Here is a 20,133-nt window from a genome sequence, read left to right as displayed (position 1 = left end):
TTTTGTCACACCCAGTTATCATAGTTAGACTGGACTGTAAGCAGGGGCGTAGGAAGCTTCCACAAAGTGGGAGGGGCAACATCAGAGGGGCACTTTCTCATTCCACAACCACCACTCGTTATTCTATAAACCGATACACACCGGCCATATCACTTAAATATATATGTGTTAGTATGCTATCAATACTATTATGGTGCGCTGAAGCATTGATTTTGTATTGAGATTGTTTAACCGTGCTACAAAAAGATATGGGATGCCATTTAAAAAATATCATGTACAGACTAAAAATAAATGATTAAAATAAAATATTAAAATTAACAAAGGCTTAAGATATCCAAAAGACAGTTCTTCATCAAAGGGGCACATTTTATTTTCCAGTAGGGCACATTTGCTATTTTGGAAGAAAGTGGGAGCACGTGCCCCCGTTCCCCCCCCCCGGCTCTTACCCCCCTGATTGTAAGGATATATCCTATAGAAAATGAATTTCCAGGAAAAGCAAAAAAACTTCATATGCATATAACAAACAATGGAAGAGAAGGTATCATTTCGGAAAAGCGTTGTCGAAATCACTCAAAGCTCACGAAAACGGCTTGTGAGCAAATCTAGTCTATCTTTCAGAGAATGAAAGCAGTCTGTTGTAACAATCACATTTTTATGACTGGTGGTACCTAGTACGCTAAAATTCAAAGTTTATCTCTGCGTATATTTTTCATAAAATAATTGTCTAAATCATACTTGGCAATTATTTGGTTCGTGTTCTTATATTAAGGTTAGGTTAAGAAAACCATTTAGTATAATGTTACCGTAATTTAGTTAGAAATTAAAAATTTGGTGAAGTATATCTGTATATAGAGTAAACTACACCATTACTTTAAAATTCCATGCACACCATGAAATACTCACTTATAGTTACAAGCAGAGGGTCAATACATTTCCATATGTTGATTTCTAGACGCTGGCGCTCCCATAAGCCCACATACTGAGTTTTTCCAAAGATTGTGAAACAGATCGTGGTCCGAATATTATGTTACAAAATTGGTGATGAATGACACTTTGAGGCGTCCTAGCGACCACATATAGCCTTAGGTATATGCTTTCTGGAATCGGGGTACATACGGATTGCTGTGGGCGAAGACCCCCCCCCCCCCTCGTTATCGAAAATATAAGTACTTTGTTTGTCATTGATTTGTTGTCATGGGAGGGGGTGGGTGACACACAACGATAATCACCTTTTTTTTATACCATTCTATGAAAAATCGTCAGTGATTGTATGACAGGTCTCCACTTAACTGTTTGAAAACAGCTTTTAATGGTTGATTTTGATAAATGTCTTAATCTATTTGATACTAAATCCCTATATCAATGCATTACCTATGTTTGATGAATCCAACATTATTCAAATAATAAGGTAAACCGTCGAAGCTTTTGTAGTGCGAATTATAGTAGTCTTGTGACTAATATTTGGTAGTTTTTGGTAACATTGCTGACCGAACGCTGCTTTAAAGGATTAGGTTGGTTGAAATTTAACATTGACTTTCATCCCGGATCCATTCATTCATCCATCCAACCATTCTTTCGTTCATTCATTCTTTCATGCATTCATTCATGCATTCATTCATGCATTCATTCATTCATGCATACATTCATTTATTCATTCATTCCTTCGTTCATTCTTCCATTCTTTCATTCATTCATCCATCCATCCATTCATTCATCCATCCATCCATCAATTCATTCATTCATTCATTCACTCATACATTCATTCATTCATTTGTTTCGCCACAGCTTTACAATCGTACAATATGATAACAAAGTAGTTACATCATGATGGTCCATCCGTGCTAAATAGATGATGTCTGCTCTTCGGAGCAAGCTTACCTGTGGCTGTTAATCCCTTGTATTATAAAGTCTAAAAATTAATAGAATCGATACGTGGAGGAGGTTAATCACTGAGCATGTCGGATAGACGAGACTCAACTTACTCGACTTACTCACCAGACCTCTGATGATATCAAAAACCAGTTTCCATTACAAGTGAATAGACTATATATACACAGAAGTTCTTTTAAATATTTTAAGTTTTGTTTGAATTTCTCTATATTTTGTCTTAAGATCTGATTTGAGTGAATGTCAACTTGATTTGATAGACTCTTACTGGTACTCGGAGAAAGCAAATTAAATGTTCTCATAGGCCCCAATATTCTGTGACACAGCTGCCCCCCTTCAAACTTTTTGACCTAAAAGGAACTGCGCATGCGTTGTAGATATCGACATCAACAAAGATGGCGAACGCGGAAGACGAGCTTTCCGCCGAAGGCTTGAAAGCTTACATCGATGGTCACGGCGGCAAAGTAAAAAATCTAGATCTCGTAGCACATTACAGTTCAGCCTTAAAACATCCGAAAAATAAAGGTGATATTTCTTATCTCTTTGTCATAGCTTGTGCCATAATAAAAAATAGTGCACTGGTACTAGTACTCATGGATTATGCATAATGCTTGCACTGAAGTTCGATTGGTAGTGGTTTGGTACCATATCCGCGAAATGAGTTTTGTTCAATAATGCAGTATGATTTTTGTCTACTAATGCAGTGTACCTTTTCGCCAGTTATAAATGCATTGCACCATCTACTGAAAGTATACTGGGCGCTCAGCGTGCCATTATTCTAGGCCTAATTTAATGGTAGGCCTATTTTAGGTAATACAGCAGCAAGGCTATAGACTAGGCTAAGTGTCTATCAGTATTAATTGGCCCAACTTTAGGCTACAGTAGTTAGTAGCATCAAAGCAGACTTTAAATGCTAAGCATTTAACAAGATGGCTAACACTCCTACAATAAGCTTATTGGGAAGAGCAGGCATGATATAAGCCAGTGTTCATACAAGATCATCACATGGATAGGTGTTCAAATCAACTTGTGTTGACTTTGTATGACTAAGCATGAAAAAATAAATCCAAGCAAAGGCTGGGATTTCTGAAGTACAACAATATGAAGCTAGTTTGAACATAGACATGAAAAAGTTAGATCACTTACTACACAGAGAGCAATGTGAATTACATGGAGCTTCATCAAATATGTGTTTTGCTATAGGCTACATCAACAATGTACAGTATTATTCAATCCCATATGAGCAGTCATAAGTACTTTGTATGCATCTAGGATTAACATTGCATGTTCTCTAACTTTGCATACTGTGGTAAGACTATACATATGTAGCTGCACAGATACACTCTAAAACTGCAATTGATGCAGTGAACAAAGAAAACATAACATCACTTTTGTAATCTGAGACACTTTCATGAAGTTTTGCAAGTCTGTTTACTGAAATAATGTAAAGTATTCCTAACTGTATGTTTCAAGTTATGGAAATGTTTTCTTGCATAGAGGGACTTTAATGTAGAAATTAACAAGTAGAAATCTATTTCATTATGGGTAAAATCTGATCAAATCATTGTTGAAGGATAGAGCAAAACAACAAGGCAACATTAGAGAAATCTTCATTACCATTGCCTTGTTAAAGAACATTTGTGCACTTAACAATGTTGCCTTCAGTGAAGTCAAGATTGAATGTCAAGCTTTGGATGATACTGACGATTTAAATGTACAATTTGTCTTCTGTTGCTTTAGCATGTTGCATGCAGTTCATCATGAGCTATGAGAGCCCAGTTGTAGCAGGTCATATGACCAGCCGTGTTACATTTTTGTGTGGTGTTTCCAACATAATCGCTTGAGCCTTCAACGCTTTTTCAAAAGAAACAGATTCTCCCAATTGTAGTGTTCAACCGATTATGCATAACAGAAAATACCGATTACCGATTATTTTTTTCATAATCGTACCGATTCCGATTATTTGAAAATGAGAAAATATCCCGTTTATACGAAATCGGCAATAAAGTTTGACAGAAAAAATTATTGTTGTGATTTTCCCCTGTTTCCTTTTGCTTCGTTGTTATACAAGGCTCTAAGGTATCATTTTGTATGTACCAAATTACCTCTGGAGTTTCTCTGAAAGAAATTTTTTATTTTTTTATTTCGAAAATACGGAAATATGACATCCTACCTAGTCAGCACTGTGCTAAGCAAATGGCTCAACCACCTCGATGTGAATGTCACCTGTTAATGGCTTGAAATGGGCTAAGAATAGTTACTCAAAATATCCATCTCAAAAAGTATCTCAGACAAACCATCCATCTTCATTCTTTACCAAAGTGTAAATTTTAATGACATATTGCCATCATTCCGACATTATTTTGTACTTATTTTCAGTATTATACCGTTTATGAACAAATAGAAATGTTACGAACTTGAAGATAAACATACCTATTCGTTACCTATTTTACTCCATTCAGGTTCAATTAGAAAATGTAAGCTTAGGCCAATCAAAGTGAAAAGCAAATTGTACCTTCGTAACTTGTTTAAAATTACTCTAATATGTAATACCAGATTGATGTAAAAAGAAATAATAACAACTAGAAACTACTCCAGTATAAAATATAACATTCCCTCTATAAGACATATCACTTACAGTACCTTCCAAACAAATGCCGATTTCCAGCAAATTGAAAGTTGTAAACTAATCTACGCATTTTTTTTTTTTTTTTGCAAACCGATGGTTAGGCTACATTTCCCACTGACTTAGTGTGGTTGTTAGGCTAACATGTGGTCGAAGATAGCAGTTTCCGTGGATATTTTTAATTTTTATTTGCGACACAACTAGAACAAATAAACAGATGGCAAGGTTAGATTTCCATGCAGTTTTCTTAGTGTGAAGTAAGGCTACCACGTGGTCGGAGATTTGTGAGGATTTTAGGTTATTTTTGCTGGTACTGAAATTGCTTCGTGCAGGCCGTAATTTGCTACGGGAACTTCCCGGTGATTGTGCGCAACCCTCTCGCACTGCTTCAAATTTGATGCGGGATATGAAAACTGTTTGCGCGATTCGCGCTGCAATTGCAATACCTAGCTAAAGCAAACGCATGTCACAATTAATTTTACACAGACACCTGATATAACGAGGGCGATTTTCTTATAATTCTTTTTCGCACTCGTAATTGTGCTTTAGGGCTTTTTAGCACTTGCGAGGGCGAATCGCCCATCGCCCCGCTTATTTCTGACCCTGTCAAGAACATTCGTTAATTCGCGAAATTGGTATTGCTGCTATGCTTACTGTGCCAAGAAATTTGAAGTCACTAACCACGAGGGAAGCAAAATCGGCGACCCTGGCAGCGTAAATTGATGAAAGTATACACTGTGAAAGGCGTATAGAGGGTATCTTATTTTAATATTTCGTAGTAAAAGAACAAACCTAATACATCAATTGATATTTTCAACTTCCATATGTTTTTGAATAATGATATTTTCACCTTCCATATGTTTTTGAATAATCGGTATGACATAACTGGTATATATTCCACGTAATTTTTACCGATTCCGATTATGTTCCGATTATGCAATATTCGTACCGATTCCGATTCCGATTAGGTTAATCGTTTGAACACTACCCAATTGATGATGTTTTTTAGTGATCTATTAAACTCATAATTTGCAACAAGTGTGCATCTCGACAGCCTTTCAAGCCTGACAGTGCAATGCTCCATTGAATGAATTACTTATGAAATGTGGTTCGCATGATTGGGGTATTCCTTGAAACATGTGTTTCGTTAATATATTTGTATTGCTACAATTAAGCAATGGGAGATAAATTACAGTACATCTTGCAAACCAAAAGTTTGCTACAAGAAAGTTATGGCACTAATGGGCAAACACAATATCATACTTGCGCTAAACCTATTCAACCTGTTCTGAAGGTCTAGGCTATTTATAGATTATTTGGAAAGTCTGTAGAAACTTATTCGTCAACCTCTATTGTTAAATGGTGATGTCCGTTGTGTAATTAAGTCTGGAAAAGTTCTAATAAATGTTTCTGGGAACTGTTCCATTAATTTGATATGGGGGTGGTAAACTTATGATCGGCCCAAGATTGAAAGTGTGCATGCATTTGTGGAAGAGATTTCTTCTAGGCTATACAGTACAGTGCAAACCTTAAAAGGTAAATGACGTAGTTGACCAAAACTTTTTCGGGTGGGAATAGTAACAAATGGTCACCAAATTTTACAAATAGCACATCAAGATAGGTACACTTTTCGTGAGCACAGTTTGCCTAACATTTTTTGACCGTTTCTTTTACAAATTTTGGGATTGCACCTGGGATCTTCGGACACAGGAATGTTTTCCATTCATTTTCAAAAAGCACTGCATAAGTATCCATTTGCTTTCATTGTATTTTCACATACTTTGCTCTCCCTCACTGTTCGTTTAGTCTGTACAATTCTTTTTACAGCTGTTTGTACAGGTACCTGTTGCGCATCCAAGCTTAAAATTTACGTTTCAGATTCATGTCAACATTCATGTTTCGGGATTGTAATGTGTGTGATTTCATAGTGCCACTAGGATCTGAAACCTTTTACCTTGTTTTTCTTTGGTATATTTTAGATCGTTAACAATTTTCACACTGATTTCATCCTCAACCAGAAACCCTTTGATATTGTAGTTGCTGAAATGTTGCCAGAATCATATATGTTTGTATTAATTTGATTACTTTGTGTAAAAAAAATAATAATATATACATGAAGATATTTAATGCATTTAAATCTTGAAGAAAGAAGACTGTTCAAGAATATTTATACAAATAAAAGGCGAAAAAGTAGAAAGAAAAGACAAATATATTGTGAACACCTTGCTAATTGTGTGTTCACATCACTTTGTCTTTTTCAGCCACTTATTTCTGGTTCCATCTTGGAATTTTTTTAGGAGAAAACTTGGGGACATTGGAAATAATTGAAATGATTTTCACTTATAATTATTTTTCTGTGTCTTTTCAGCTGCCAACAAAAAGAAGTTTTCTCAGATTGTCAATGAAGTTGCCAAGGTTAACATTATTGAGGTATCAGTATTCAGTTATATTTACTTAGTGGTATTTACTTAAATCTAGGTCTGATCTTTAATAACTGTAAGATTACTTGAGGTTGCACTAGGTGAGACAAGAGTTGCTGTTACCATGAGGAAAATGGTTTGTCTTCAGCACCAAATACTTATACTAGTTATCAGATCTTCTTTTCATATCATCCATTTTTGGGACAACTTGACTGTGTAGATAGTAAATTGAACCAGAAATAAATAATAAAAAATATTAAAATATGGTGAAGACTGAAGAGGTCTATGAGTTCCTTAAACGTCAGACATCCATGATATGTTGAGATGTAGCATTAAGCCTATCAGTATTCTTATGTCAAATAACACCAATAATTAGGTTAGGAGCTTCTTGTACATTTGTTTTACTTAAATTGTGACAAATTACCACAAATTTCCGGTCCGCAGCTCAACGTACATTTCTTTCATTCATTATGCCAAATTACAGCAATATTTATACTACCAATTCCATGCACCTCCTGTTAGCAGCTATGATCAATCTTTAGACAGAAACTGTCTTACTTTACTCAGGCAAATTCCAAAGGTGACCAATCGAATCTATCAAAAAGAATGTGCAGTGGTAACCCCCGTGGGAGTATGGCCCCCTTAGAGAGAAATGATGACAAAATTCTAGAATATGCCCCATGGAACATAAAGTCCAACTGTTTTAAAAAAAAAAAAATGGCATCCTTTGTACTTCACATTGCAGAGAGGTATTCTAAAGGTTAATTTTCATGTTCCCTTTGCAAAAAAAAGGAAAAAAAAGTACAAGAGCTCCATAACTGTGATGTGTGACATTGCAGAGAGGTATTCTAAAGGTTAATTTTCATGTTCCCTTTGCAAAAAAAAGGAAAAAAAAAGTACAAGAGCTCCATAACTGTGATGTGTGACATTGTCCCCAGTTGTTTTCCCAGAAGTGATGAAAACATACATTGCTTAAATGCACTACAGATGCAACAGATACTGTGATTAACCATAATACCATTTAAAAATGCCATTAACTACCTAAATGTTAATAACAATTTACAGGGAGAGAAATTTCTGGTGCTAAAGAAGAAGTATAAAAAGGATATTGAAAAACTGACATTTCAACCTCCAACGATTGACCAACATGAAAGTGAAGAATTCATGTTAGAAGAAGAACCATTGCAGGGACGAAAACGCAAGGTTGCAGCGGAATCGTCCATTGGGTTGCACAGAGACGAGAATGAATTACCAAGGAAAGTACCACAAGGTGAAAACCAACTGAACCATCAAAATGATAGCAATGGAAACAATAAATTGGTTCAATTTCAGAAGGAATTTGAAAGCACTGAACCACAGACAATAGGTTATGATTCTAGCGTGGAACAAAATGAAAGGTTTAACAATAAATCGTCATTAGAAGAGGAGAAGGTGGAATTACCAACGAGGCAACCGCGACTCCCGAGAAACCAAAACACTGCCCCAGAATTCATAGTGCCAGAGGAAGAATATCAACAGGTAAGTCTGACTTCATTCTATCAGATTCAGAGATCTTAATATATCATAAAAATTACAGTGGTTCTCGTTACATATCTTCAGTGTAAATGGGGGGTGGGGGCGGGGGGGGCAGGGGGAGGGGGGCAGGTTGTCAATCTACTACATCAAGCTCTCTAGTGTGTGTGATACTTGCATATATATAAGCACATAACTCAAAAAGTATACACTGGCTGAACTTCATACTTTGGTACTTGGATCCACTTTAGTAAGTTCAAAACCTCTATTTTTCCAGTGGAGGCCAAAGTTCACTTGAAGTCACCAAAGGTCAAAGTTTTAAAAGCCTTTTAAATTTGTAAATTACTTAACCAGGAGCTAAATTTTGTTTTGAGTTCATAGTATAGGTAGTTTGCACAATGACTTCAAAAGTGCTACTTGGATGAACTTTGAACTTGATGTAGAGTTCTTTGTCAAATACAGGACCAATGCTGGCCACTTATCACAATATCGTAGTGCAGTAGCAGGAGAACAGTTCATGGGATTCTGTACCAACCTTGCATTATAGAGGAGACTTAAATGAGGATACTACAGCTTGTTTACCCAGATTTGTTTATATTAATATCTCTAAAGGTGTCTCATCTTTTTTCTCAAGAATTGAAGATGAATCAATACGGTTTATACTCTGGTGTTTTCTATTCCAAGTTTGCATTGTGTTCTGATTCGATCAAAACCAGTATACATGTACTCCTGATATGATAATCTATAATTAGCTTATATCAACTATATGTATATATATTTAGGCAGCAATGTAGCGTAAAGTTGGTAGAGGTTCAATAGTCTGCAAGGAGTGCCTGCATCCAGCACATAGGGTTGTCAAGCCCTGGCTTGTGGTACAGATGGAGGCACATTGGTCTATTGATTTATCCGTGAAAACCAATGATCAGAAATGTATTATCTAATTGGTGATTCATACAGGACTGTTATGTGATCCACATTACTATTAAAGCATAATGCTGATCCCTTGAAAGTCAGCAATGGTCAATAACAACAATATTTAATAATCCTGAATAGAACCACTTAGCCTTTTGACTCAGATCCAGTTAAAACCCTTTGTGGTTTTGTTCTATTCAGTTAAAATTTGTTATTTATGGTCACACTGTTTATTCCACAGTCTATAGTATTGGAAGATGGCTAACGGCTGTATGTAAACCTAGAATGTATGGAATCTGGGTTCATTATTGACTCAAAAGCGAAATATATCAGACCACCTGTGCTATCACACACCGTATTGTACATATATACCGTAAATCAAATACACCTACAGATACCATAAATGTGTTTGACAGTGTTTGCTTTGGTGTTCTATAGCAGTGTGTTTTATGTTATTCTATCGAGCTACTACGCCTCGCTCTTGTTTCAATACCTATAAAGATATTCACTGTTAATGTTTGGCTCCAATCCCTGTCTTATATGCTTCAAGTGTGGTTTTAACAGCTTTTAAGCAGGTGTCTAGATATATATTCAAATCAACTGCAGACTTAGAGTAGAGAAGCATTCTTTGTGTACCGATGGTCAAGTAAAATCGAAACTGTTCTAACATAGGGTGGTGGTCGTAAATGGGAAGGTGGTTGTACATGTGAAGGTGGTCGTAAATGGGGAAGGGTTGGGGTGGGACGGGCTAGGATTATCCTCTTCCCTTCCCATCATCTATTTGGAACTGGTCTACATTACCGCAAATACTGTACACAAATGAGTCCAACAGTCGTCCATTGGACGCTTTAAGCATTTGCCCTTTCAAGGAAGCAGAAGAAAAACTAATTTTACAAAATAAATATGAGCACCCAGATTGTAGCTGGTGATGTGCAGTAGTCTTCATACTGTACGTTGTCAGTGGAGGTAAGCTTACAAAAAATGCAACAAACTAATATATATGTATTCCATATTGTTTGGACATTTGAGACAATTACTGGAGGTAAAGAAGAATTAACAATTAATAGAACAGTTTTACATGATATTTTGGTGTTATCAATGTGAGAACAAACAGAGGAGAATCTCACAAAATACTGAATGGATCTGGATTCATCTGCTCTCATTATAGCTAAAACATTGCCACCATTTAGCATAAATATAGCAGTAAAAGTAAAGCAGTATAAGTAAAAGTATAGCAGTAACTGTATGGTCTTCCACAGAAGTCATCTGGGTTCATTTTATTCTATTACTGTACCACCTCACTGCCTGGTATCATCTGAAAATATTTCTGACACATTTGAGATCAGTGTGGGTTTTGAAGCTAATATTAACTATGTACATGTACATATGAAGAAATAATTTAGTCTAGCTCACTTCAGCATGAAACAGTTCTTTTCATGTCAATATCTGGTCAACAAGAGGATTAATTATCAGTTCTTGTTTATAGAAAGTTTCAGGAATAGATGTGAGTATTTATACAGTTGTAAGTTTCTATTACAGTATCCTACAGTTGTCTAGCAATAACGAAAAGAAAAGCAGATCTTGTTATTAACATCAGGCTAGAAACATGAATGTTACAACACACATTGAAGCCTTCTGTACTCGGTAGTATTCTGTACATCACAGATATATATAATATTGTTCTGTGAGCACTGGGAAAATTTGATTCAAGCAGTAAAATATCTATATATAGCCGACAAGCTTCAAAGGAAAGTCCATACAATTTGTAGAAACTAAAACAGATCATTTGTATATATTGTTAATGATATTCATGGATATATTGATTACGGTAATTGATAAGACAATGAAACATCATAGAATTCTTTGTTGAACAGAAACGTGTTGAACAATTGCCCTGTTTCATTGAATTTCAGTAGCTGAATGGAAAGTTGAATAGAGATGAGAGTAGTACTGTACAGTACTACAGTAGATGGCATATATAGTACTTTAGTTACAACTGTCTCAGATTGTACTAGTTTGTTTTACTACGATCAAATATCATAAATCTGTGAGATCATTGTCTAGCCTCACTGACTAGTCGATGGGCGTCTTTCAAATGAGGATGCAAAAAAGTCACAAATTTGGAAAAAAAAAATTTGTATATTGTGATCACGTACAGTCAATTCGATACAAATATGATGAAAAAGCTTGCTGTGCGACTAAATTGTCTTTGTTGAACCATTAAAGAATTTGCTAATTATAAGAGGGTACTACTGTATCTAACTTTGATAATTAATTTTGTTGTACTTGGTCAGGTGAAATTCAGGATCAATATCTTGAAAAGCACAGTAAAGGGAAAAAATCATTGTTTGACATTGTTTATTGTTGTACTGTAAGCAGATTTTGAAGGTTTTTTTTTTTATTTCAGGTGATTTCATGTCATTGCTATACTGAATACACACCAGGGCTTCATAACCTTTTGCAAAACCTTTTGATAAAGGAATTTAACACAAGAGCACTTGAAAATAGCGTTTCTGCAGTGTTCTGAGATTCCTGACCTCAGCATAGTTTCTCTGATGAAAGAAGCTTCTATTTCACCAGACAATGTTCTGTTCATTTAATGATTTAATTTGGTCTGTTGAAGCGTTATTAATAGTTCCTGGGCTAGGAAGTAGGAAGTCATGGATTCAATGTTATTTTGGCCCCGAATCATGTCATTTCACATTAATATTCAATGATTCAATTTCAATAAAATCATTTTGTGTAAGAATATTGCGCTCACATTAGTTGCCCAAAAATAGATTTTATGAAATTGTGACTCAGCAACTTATTTTTCTTGCCGCTTTGAAGATCTCTGTCTGTAATTAGTCTTTAGCTAAAAAAGTACTTTGCCCTTGCTTAATTAAAATCTTTGATAGTTGTGTAGTTATTGTGAAACTATTACTTTGTTATGTGAACTTATTGAAGAATTAATGAAAAGACATAAACAGAAGGGTACTTGTAACCAAAACATGGCAGGAAGAGTACAGGAGACTCTATATAGGGTATGTTGTATAATTAAGACTTTCTTTGATAACTAAATTTATAACAAAGAAAAGTGAGAGAGAATTGACAAAAAGGAACAGCATAACCTACTGTAACCCTCGTGAGTAGAAGACAACCTGGTCACTCCCTCAGTCCCACACAGATCCCACCCACTTGCTTCTACCATGTACACCCAGGCTTACGGTGGTCATGACCAAGTTGCTCCATTGAGAAGAAATTCATACTGCAGGTTCATACTGCAGGCTACATTCTTACAATGGCACTAACACAGTTATATTCAAACACTAGGAAGAAACAATATAAATTGCCAAAATATGTCTTTATGATTAGAAAACAAGGTTTTGAATGATTACAAGCCTTTTCTCAATGTGAAGTGCTTCACTTGCAAACAAATGTTAACAGTATTAATTTTAAAGAACATACAGTAAGCTCAGTACAACCTTTTTAAGATTTTGTACTTCGTTGTTCTCAGATGCTGAAAAAGAGGGACAATATTTTGTTATGTGCCCAGAGCTACATAAAGTATTAATACATAGCCAAATTTGTGTTAAAATCTGGTCACTATCACTTTCTGGGTTGTATCAAGTGACAAGTGGAGTATAATTCCTGGCTACATGGTATGCAAGGTGGGGCTCCTGATCAGCCTTAACCCCTCCCCCATCCATCCATCCCCTTCACCAACAAGGAGTTGGTAAATCAAAATTATCAACAAGTTGGACTGGAATCTCAGTTGGTAGACCAAAGGATTTTTAATTGATTTCTTGCCAGAGGTAAACGGAATCTATGCGATTGTGATGGCGTGTATGTGTGTGATGCCTTGGCTTGTAAACATGATAACTCAAAATCTATATGGTAGGTCAACTTCATATTTGGTACTGCATGTAGATGCACTATATATATTGCAGAAGAACTCCACTGAGGTTGAGGTTGAGGTCAAAGTCTGAAAACCTTGTAAACACGAAAACTCAAAAACAAGGTGGATGAACTTCACATTTGGTATGTGGATGCACCATATTGAGTAGAAGAAACTCATTGTTTTCTGTGGAGGTGGAAGGTCATTTGAGGTCAGCAGAGGTCAAATTGAGAAAACCTTGTAAACATGTTAACTCACGAAGTAGAGGTTGGATGAACTCCATATGTAGTACATAGATGTACCTTATTGAGTAGAAATCTATTGTTTTCAGAGTATAAAGGTCATTTGAAGTCAACAGAGGTGAATGTCTAAAAACCTTATAAACTCTTTGACTTAAAATGAAAGCTTGGATTTACTTCATACTTGGTATGTGGATGCACCGTATTGAGTACAAGAACCGCTTTGTTTTCTACAGAGTTCAAAGATCCTTTAAGTCAACAGATGTCAATGTCTGAAAACCTGGTAAGCTCTCAAGCTCAAAGTTGAAAGCTTGCATTTACGTGGATCCATCCTATTGTGTACAAGATCCTTATGTTTCTGCAGCGGTCAAAAGTCATTTGAGATGGTCAGTGGTCAAAACAAAAGTTAAATAACTTACCCAACTACAGAATTGGTGAAAATTGCAGTGTTGTGATTATTGTCCCATAATGTGTAAGTACCTGCATTTAGGCATTTGAAACAAATACTGACGGTTTTAATACCTTCCTTTATAAAGAACTTGCACAGGTCACAATGACATCCCTGTCAACCTGTGCTAAGGAGGAGTTTAGAGTGTCTCATTCTTAAGCAATGTAATATTGTACATGGACTAGTAGGCTGAAACGTTTCACACGTGGAGCAACTTGTACGTTTTGCCATATTGGTCACCATTTCTGAAATCTACTGTAAGTCCCAGCTTATATTTCAGAAAAAAAAAAACCTTGATCACTCATAATATGTTAGCTGGAAGCAAGGGATCGTCAAAGTTAGCTGGAACTCTCTTTTCTAATGTTATGGTACTTGACTTTAGGACACATTTACTTCAGTTGCTCTGTCTATCAGGGGGGTTCCATGTTAACTTATAAGGCAAGGTATCACGATGCCTTCTGGCCTTCTGGTTTTGTATTTACTGGCTTGAATGTCACTGATAGTCATTGTTTGTGTTTTCAAACCTACAAAATTCACCAAACCTATTAAAACGTTTAGTGACATCAAAGCTGTTTGAAATTTCTGTACTTCATTTGGAGGGAATGACTTAAATTCTCTCCAATTTGCCTGAATAATATCCTTTGAGTATGGCCATGTGTCTAAACTATAAATTGTTTACTTATTTGTTTGTTAATTGGCACAGACACTCCCCTCTGTGTACATAATTGGACATCTTTGTGTACTTGACTTATATACGATTATCTTAAACAGTTACTGTAAATTTCCTTCCAAATCTCAGTGATTATGACATGAAAGCCATCCATTTGTGTATACAAAAAAAAAAAAATTAAACATGAGACTAAATAATTCGGCAAACAGTTTGATGTATCAATAACAAACATTAATATTATGTTGACTTTACATGATTTACTTTGAGTCTGAGTGATAATACAATATGCACTGGCTTGGCTTGATGATATTATTTGTTAATAATTACTAAGTCTCACTGTTTGGTAAATCCATTTCACACTGTATGAAAGAGGAGGAACTGAGTGCATCCAGGTAGACTAACTCTTCTCGTAATTACTCGGTTGTCATGGAGATATATGCAGTAAAATATAATGGAACTGCTGTAATAGCAGGATTCTACCATGCAAATTATATACAACAAACAGCTCAAATTGACTTTGTTTTCTCTAAGTTGAAATGGGGAGGGTAAAGGAGTGAAAAGAGAGAAGGGCTCTAACGAGGAGGAGACATTTTTATCTCCTTTGAAATACATTTTGATTTGATGAAGGTTGCTTAGTTGCATCATGGCATTATAACTTGCAACTTTTGAAAAACTACTGTTCAAGATTTTTCCACAAATATTGGCAATGTTTTCCTTCCAAAATTTCTCAGAGACCCTCCAAAATATTTTCACAACCCTTACTAGAGTTGCAACCCCCAGGGCAGGCACAGTCTACTTCCACATGCATGCACTGTATGTACAATGCGTGCATCCTTTCATGGTGTTTATCCGAGTCAAGTACAGTATATATAGCTCTGCACATACAAACTGTCACCTCAGATACTGTATATTCTGTACACTGCATCCTCTCTTTTCATCCTAATCAATTGAGTTAAGCTTCCCAGTTACCTTCTGCTACAGAAGTGCTTACAGTGTCACAGTACAATACTTAATTATTTGTGTGATTTCCCCCGGCCGAATACAGTATTTAAACCTTCAGCGCTCTCCCCCTGCTCCCTGCCCTCCATGGACTTTAAATATTTCCATGAATATACTCTGAACATTCAAGTGTACCATAATCCCAGGTACCTTCTGCTCACACATGCAGTGTACAGTATATATTGATAACATTAACTTGTTTTTGTGATTTTATCCCAGTCAAGAATATCCCTGCATATATACGAACGATCTGTTCTACATGCATAACATGTACAATACAGTAAGTCAAATACAGTCCTGCCTGTACCTGAACCAACATCCTCCCCTCTCCCTCACCCACCACCCACGTACCCACTGCTCCACATTCAGAATACATGTACAATACTATACTTTACATCTTTTCATGAATTTAATCCAATCAAGTATGAACCATCACCCCAGGGATGTTTTGCTCCCACATGCATTGCATTCTAGTCAAGAGTAGCCCTGCACATATATATCAACCACCACCACCCTCCCCCTTCCCCCATCCAAGTACCCACTGCTTCACATTCAGAATATGTACAGTCCTATACTTTACATCTAGTATTAGAGTTTACTCCAGTTAAGTACATTTTATGAACCATCACTCCAGGAACTCTTAGCTCCCACGTGCAGTGTAGTGTAGTCAAGAATATCATGGCATGTATTCCAGAACTATCGATCCCCTCTCCACCCCAACCCCCCACCCCCCACGGTACCTTCTACTTCCACATGCACTATGCTCTATGTACTCCTACTGCATTCTAAGTTGCATGCTTGACTGATTTGATGTAACTTTGTCCAATTTAATCCCAAGGAGTCAAGTTAAATGGATAGCCATGAGCTTTGAACTTGTCATAAGCTGTGAAAATTGTTGTGTGCAAACTCAGCATGGAAACATATCCGCATAGATTTGATGAGTTAATAAATCATGCTGAATACTTGCAAAGTTTTGTTTGTGACAGATGTAATCAAAAGGAATGACAGGTGTTCGAAAATGTAGGCATTCGCCATCTCCTGACGGATAAGCCCATGTTTCGAGTTTTCTGGTAATTTACATTTGAGAGTATGTGTAAATATGCGCTTTATTTGTGACAGGGTTTAGGCGGACGGATCTGTTCGTAGAAGCAGCAGCATATCAAATACTCTTTTTCTGCGAGTCGGGCAAGCACCTGCTTATACTTCACTCTGTCGTTTTAACTGTTCCCTGCCCAAATTTGTTTTTGTAAGAGATGCAGTGGCCCTCCTCTCCAGACCAGTTCGTGTAGCATGTTCTCATCACTCACACTGTTTGCTCGTATTATTTGCCGATGCTCACCTGGACATGTGAAGCCCATCAAAATCCTCTCAATTTTTTTTAAATAACAATTTGACATAACATTGAAATAAATTTTCTGATGAGTCAACTGTATGTTCAGTCAATATTCAAGTCCCTTTAATAGAGTCAGTGGTACATTATACATTGTGAAACTATATCGTCAACTGGTTCGGTCACTGTGAAGTGATATCGTTTTCAGAATTCATCCTGTGACAACTTTGTTCAATTCTGTTTAATTCTGTTCAATTTGATCAGCGAGGTTAAAAAAAGTATATAAGCAATATATTTCATAACATATAGTATAAAGATATTGAACATTGCTTCCATAATGGATGTCTATCAAGTGGTGCAAAGTTCTCCCCAGACTAACCCTATTTGTACTGTATCTGTAACCATCTTATCTTACTTGGAGGGGGTGACATGGTGACCAACTAAGTAACTTAATATTTCTCCTTAAGATATCATTTCAAAGTAATAAAGAATGGATGTAGGTGGCCACTCACCTGCAACCTTACATTCCATTCGGGGGGCTGCAGAATAGAAAATTGAAATAAAAAAATAAATAAAAGAATGCAGCAAAGCTTTCAGTAGAGAATAATCTATAGTATTTGCTTTTGCTATTAAACATGATCTTGCTACTGCAGAGAAGAAATCATTTAATATATAATGTCATTCTCTATGAGGAGGAAGCTGCTATTGGAAGCTTGATCCTTTTAAGATCAGTAGCACTATTGTCCCTCCCTCCCTCCCTCCCTCCCTCCCTCCCTCCCTCCCTCCCTCCCTCCCTCCCTCCCTCCCTCCCTCCCTCCCTCCCTCCCTCCCTCCCTCCCTCCCTCCCTCCCTCCCTCCCTCCCTCCCTCCCTCCCTCCCTCCCTCCCTCCCTCCCTCCCTCCCTCCCTCCCTCCCTCCCTCCCTCCCTCCCTCCCTCCCTCCCTCCCTCCCTCCCTCCCTCCCTCCCTCCCTCCCTCCCTCCCTCCCTCCCTCCCTCCCTCCCTCCCTCCCTCCCTCCCTCCCTCCCTCCCTCCCTCCCTCCCATCCCCAACCCCTCCTTGCTTGCATTCCTTGCCCCGCCTCCCTCCATCCTTGCCCATCCTTCCTTTGCTATCAATCCTGTACCGAAGTACTGTGTCGTAGGAGATGATCATCATCTCACTGTTCAACCAACCAATCGCAGACAGTTTACACTTTACAGACGTGGATACCACATTAATGACTCCATTGACTTAATGCACACTAAATTTGTCAATATATCCAAGGCTGCTTAAAGCATCAATGGATATTTTCCATTGACATGTCACTACCCACCATATGTTGGCTTGGATTATCAATGGTACTGTACAGTACAAACAGTGCAAAGTTAGCCACTACTGTATGACCATTTCAATTTTAGCCAGAAGAGGTGAAAGTTAGCACTCCCAAACCCATATGCAGCACTCACTGGAGAATCTTCCCATTTCACCCAGGAATTTTCAAAACTCCTTAAACTACCTTCAATCCTCCCGATTTTTATGTAGTTTAACATCAATCTCCTCAACATGCAAGCATATAAAAGAGTGATGGTGACTGAGAACATGCTGAAAAAAATATTAAGAACTAAATTTCTCTATATGGTTAACCTTTCAGGGTACTCTATGTATAGTATATTCTAATTGTGGTATGGTACCGTCATACAGAGAAAGCACAACAATGTTCCGTTTAATGTGGTTCCTTATACTGTATACATGTATGAGTGGGTAGAAGCAAGTGGAAGGAGATATATTTTTTTAAGCTTGAAGGGATGTCATGAAGCTAGATCTACTGTTTTGACTGTTTCCTAAAATAATACTGTGGAGGGATGAGAGTTTGTTGTGATTGAGTAATTATGTGGTCATTCAGTATGTAATATGGAAATGTGCATCAACTGGTGTGACCAAAAAAAAGAAAAGGGTTGCTCCACAACCAATCTAACTGCAAGTATCTTTTGAAAAGTGCAACTGAAGAGAAGAGGAAGGAGGGGATGGAGGGGGGGGGGGTGACAATTAAAATTCATTTTTCCTCTTACTAAAAAGTATGGAGGACGTCTCTTTGTTCCCTGCCAATCCACAACTGTATTTATGTGATGAACCAGTTTTATGATTGAATGATTTGAATTGCTCAATACTGAACAGTCAGTCAAACATGCACACTGATGTTTGGCTGCATGCCATGACTTCATACTGTAGCATTTAAACCAGACATGTACATCTTTAGCTTTATCCATTTGAAGCATGTTTTGGAGCTGGTGTAAAATTGTACAAATCCCCCTTAAACCCCTCACCTCACCTCCCTTTCCCCACCCCCAGCCCCAATAAAAATTGCCCAGACACAGTTGAATGTAGTTTATTAACTTTGCATACATACTGTTAGTCATAAAACTGTTAATAATCTTAGTAGCACAAATGGGTATACAGTACAGTCTGTACAAACTGGCCACTAATCATGTTACCTGATGAAGTGCTTGAAAAAACCCATCACAAAAAATGATGGTGAATATATCCATCAGATTTTAAAAACGATACCGATAAATTTCAGAACAATAAATATATACAACATTTCATGTATAAATCATGCGCAGCTCGGTTTACATTATGTGTGTAAAGTTTAAGTCATTAGGATATTAATTTAGAAAACAATATCAAGAAATGATCATGATACTTGTCATGATGTACCTTTAGGCGACGACGTTTCATAGTTCATACATGTGCAGAATATGATAAATCTGCAGCATAATTTTGGTCACCATTGTGTGAGAGATTGTACTTCTCATCCCTGAAGGGCAGGGAAAGATCACCAATTGCTGCTGAACAGTGGTGGTTGTGTTGTTCAACCTGTTGAAATAGAATTAGAAGCAATGGTTGCAAAATATTTGTCCACAGAGAACATGACTACATGTGTGATAAAGTTGTTTTGGGTTTTTGATGTTAAAGTGACTGCTAACAGACTAATAGCTTGGAAACTTCCCAAGATATCTGGTGAGACTGAAAAAGATTACAGTTGTGTTTACAATTATAATAAGTGTTGGGAACAAAACCCATCATGCAGTTTGAGTGTATAGTATCTTAGATGGTAATTTACAAAATTATTGATAATTCAGTTGACTGTATCGATACAGTTATAATAAGTGTTGGGACTCACAACAAACCCCATCATGCAGTGCGAGTGTACAGTATCTTAGATCCGAATTTA

General features: G+C 36.9%; 1 protein-coding gene across 15 annotated transcripts in view; it reads left to right on the top strand.

Annotated features, from left to right (window-relative positions):
- The first annotated feature begins 2,266 nt into the window (after positions 1-2,266).
- The window catches only part of LOC139963562 (uncharacterized), a 60,635-nt gene continuing 42,768 nt past the window's right edge, over positions 2,267-20,133 (top strand). For all 15 annotated transcript variants that reach the window (XM_071964522.1, XM_071964485.1, XM_071964443.1 and 12 more), the window contains exons 1-3: positions 2,267-2,412; positions 6,882-6,943; positions 7,999-8,451. In XM_071964522.1, coding sequence (XP_071820623.1) covers positions 2,283-2,412; positions 6,882-6,943; positions 7,999-8,451 — 645 coding nt within the window. In that variant the 5' untranslated portion in view covers positions 2,267-2,282. The remainder of the gene's footprint in view (positions 2,413-6,881; positions 6,944-7,998; positions 8,452-20,133) is intronic.

Source organism: Apostichopus japonicus, chromosome 3 (assembly GCF_037975245.1).
Source record: "Apostichopus japonicus isolate 1M-3 chromosome 3, ASM3797524v1, whole genome shotgun sequence".
Taxonomy (NCBI): Eukaryota; Metazoa; Echinodermata; class Holothuroidea; order Aspidochirotida; family Stichopodidae; genus Apostichopus; species Apostichopus japonicus.
This window is presented reverse-complemented; position numbering and strand designations above follow the sequence as displayed.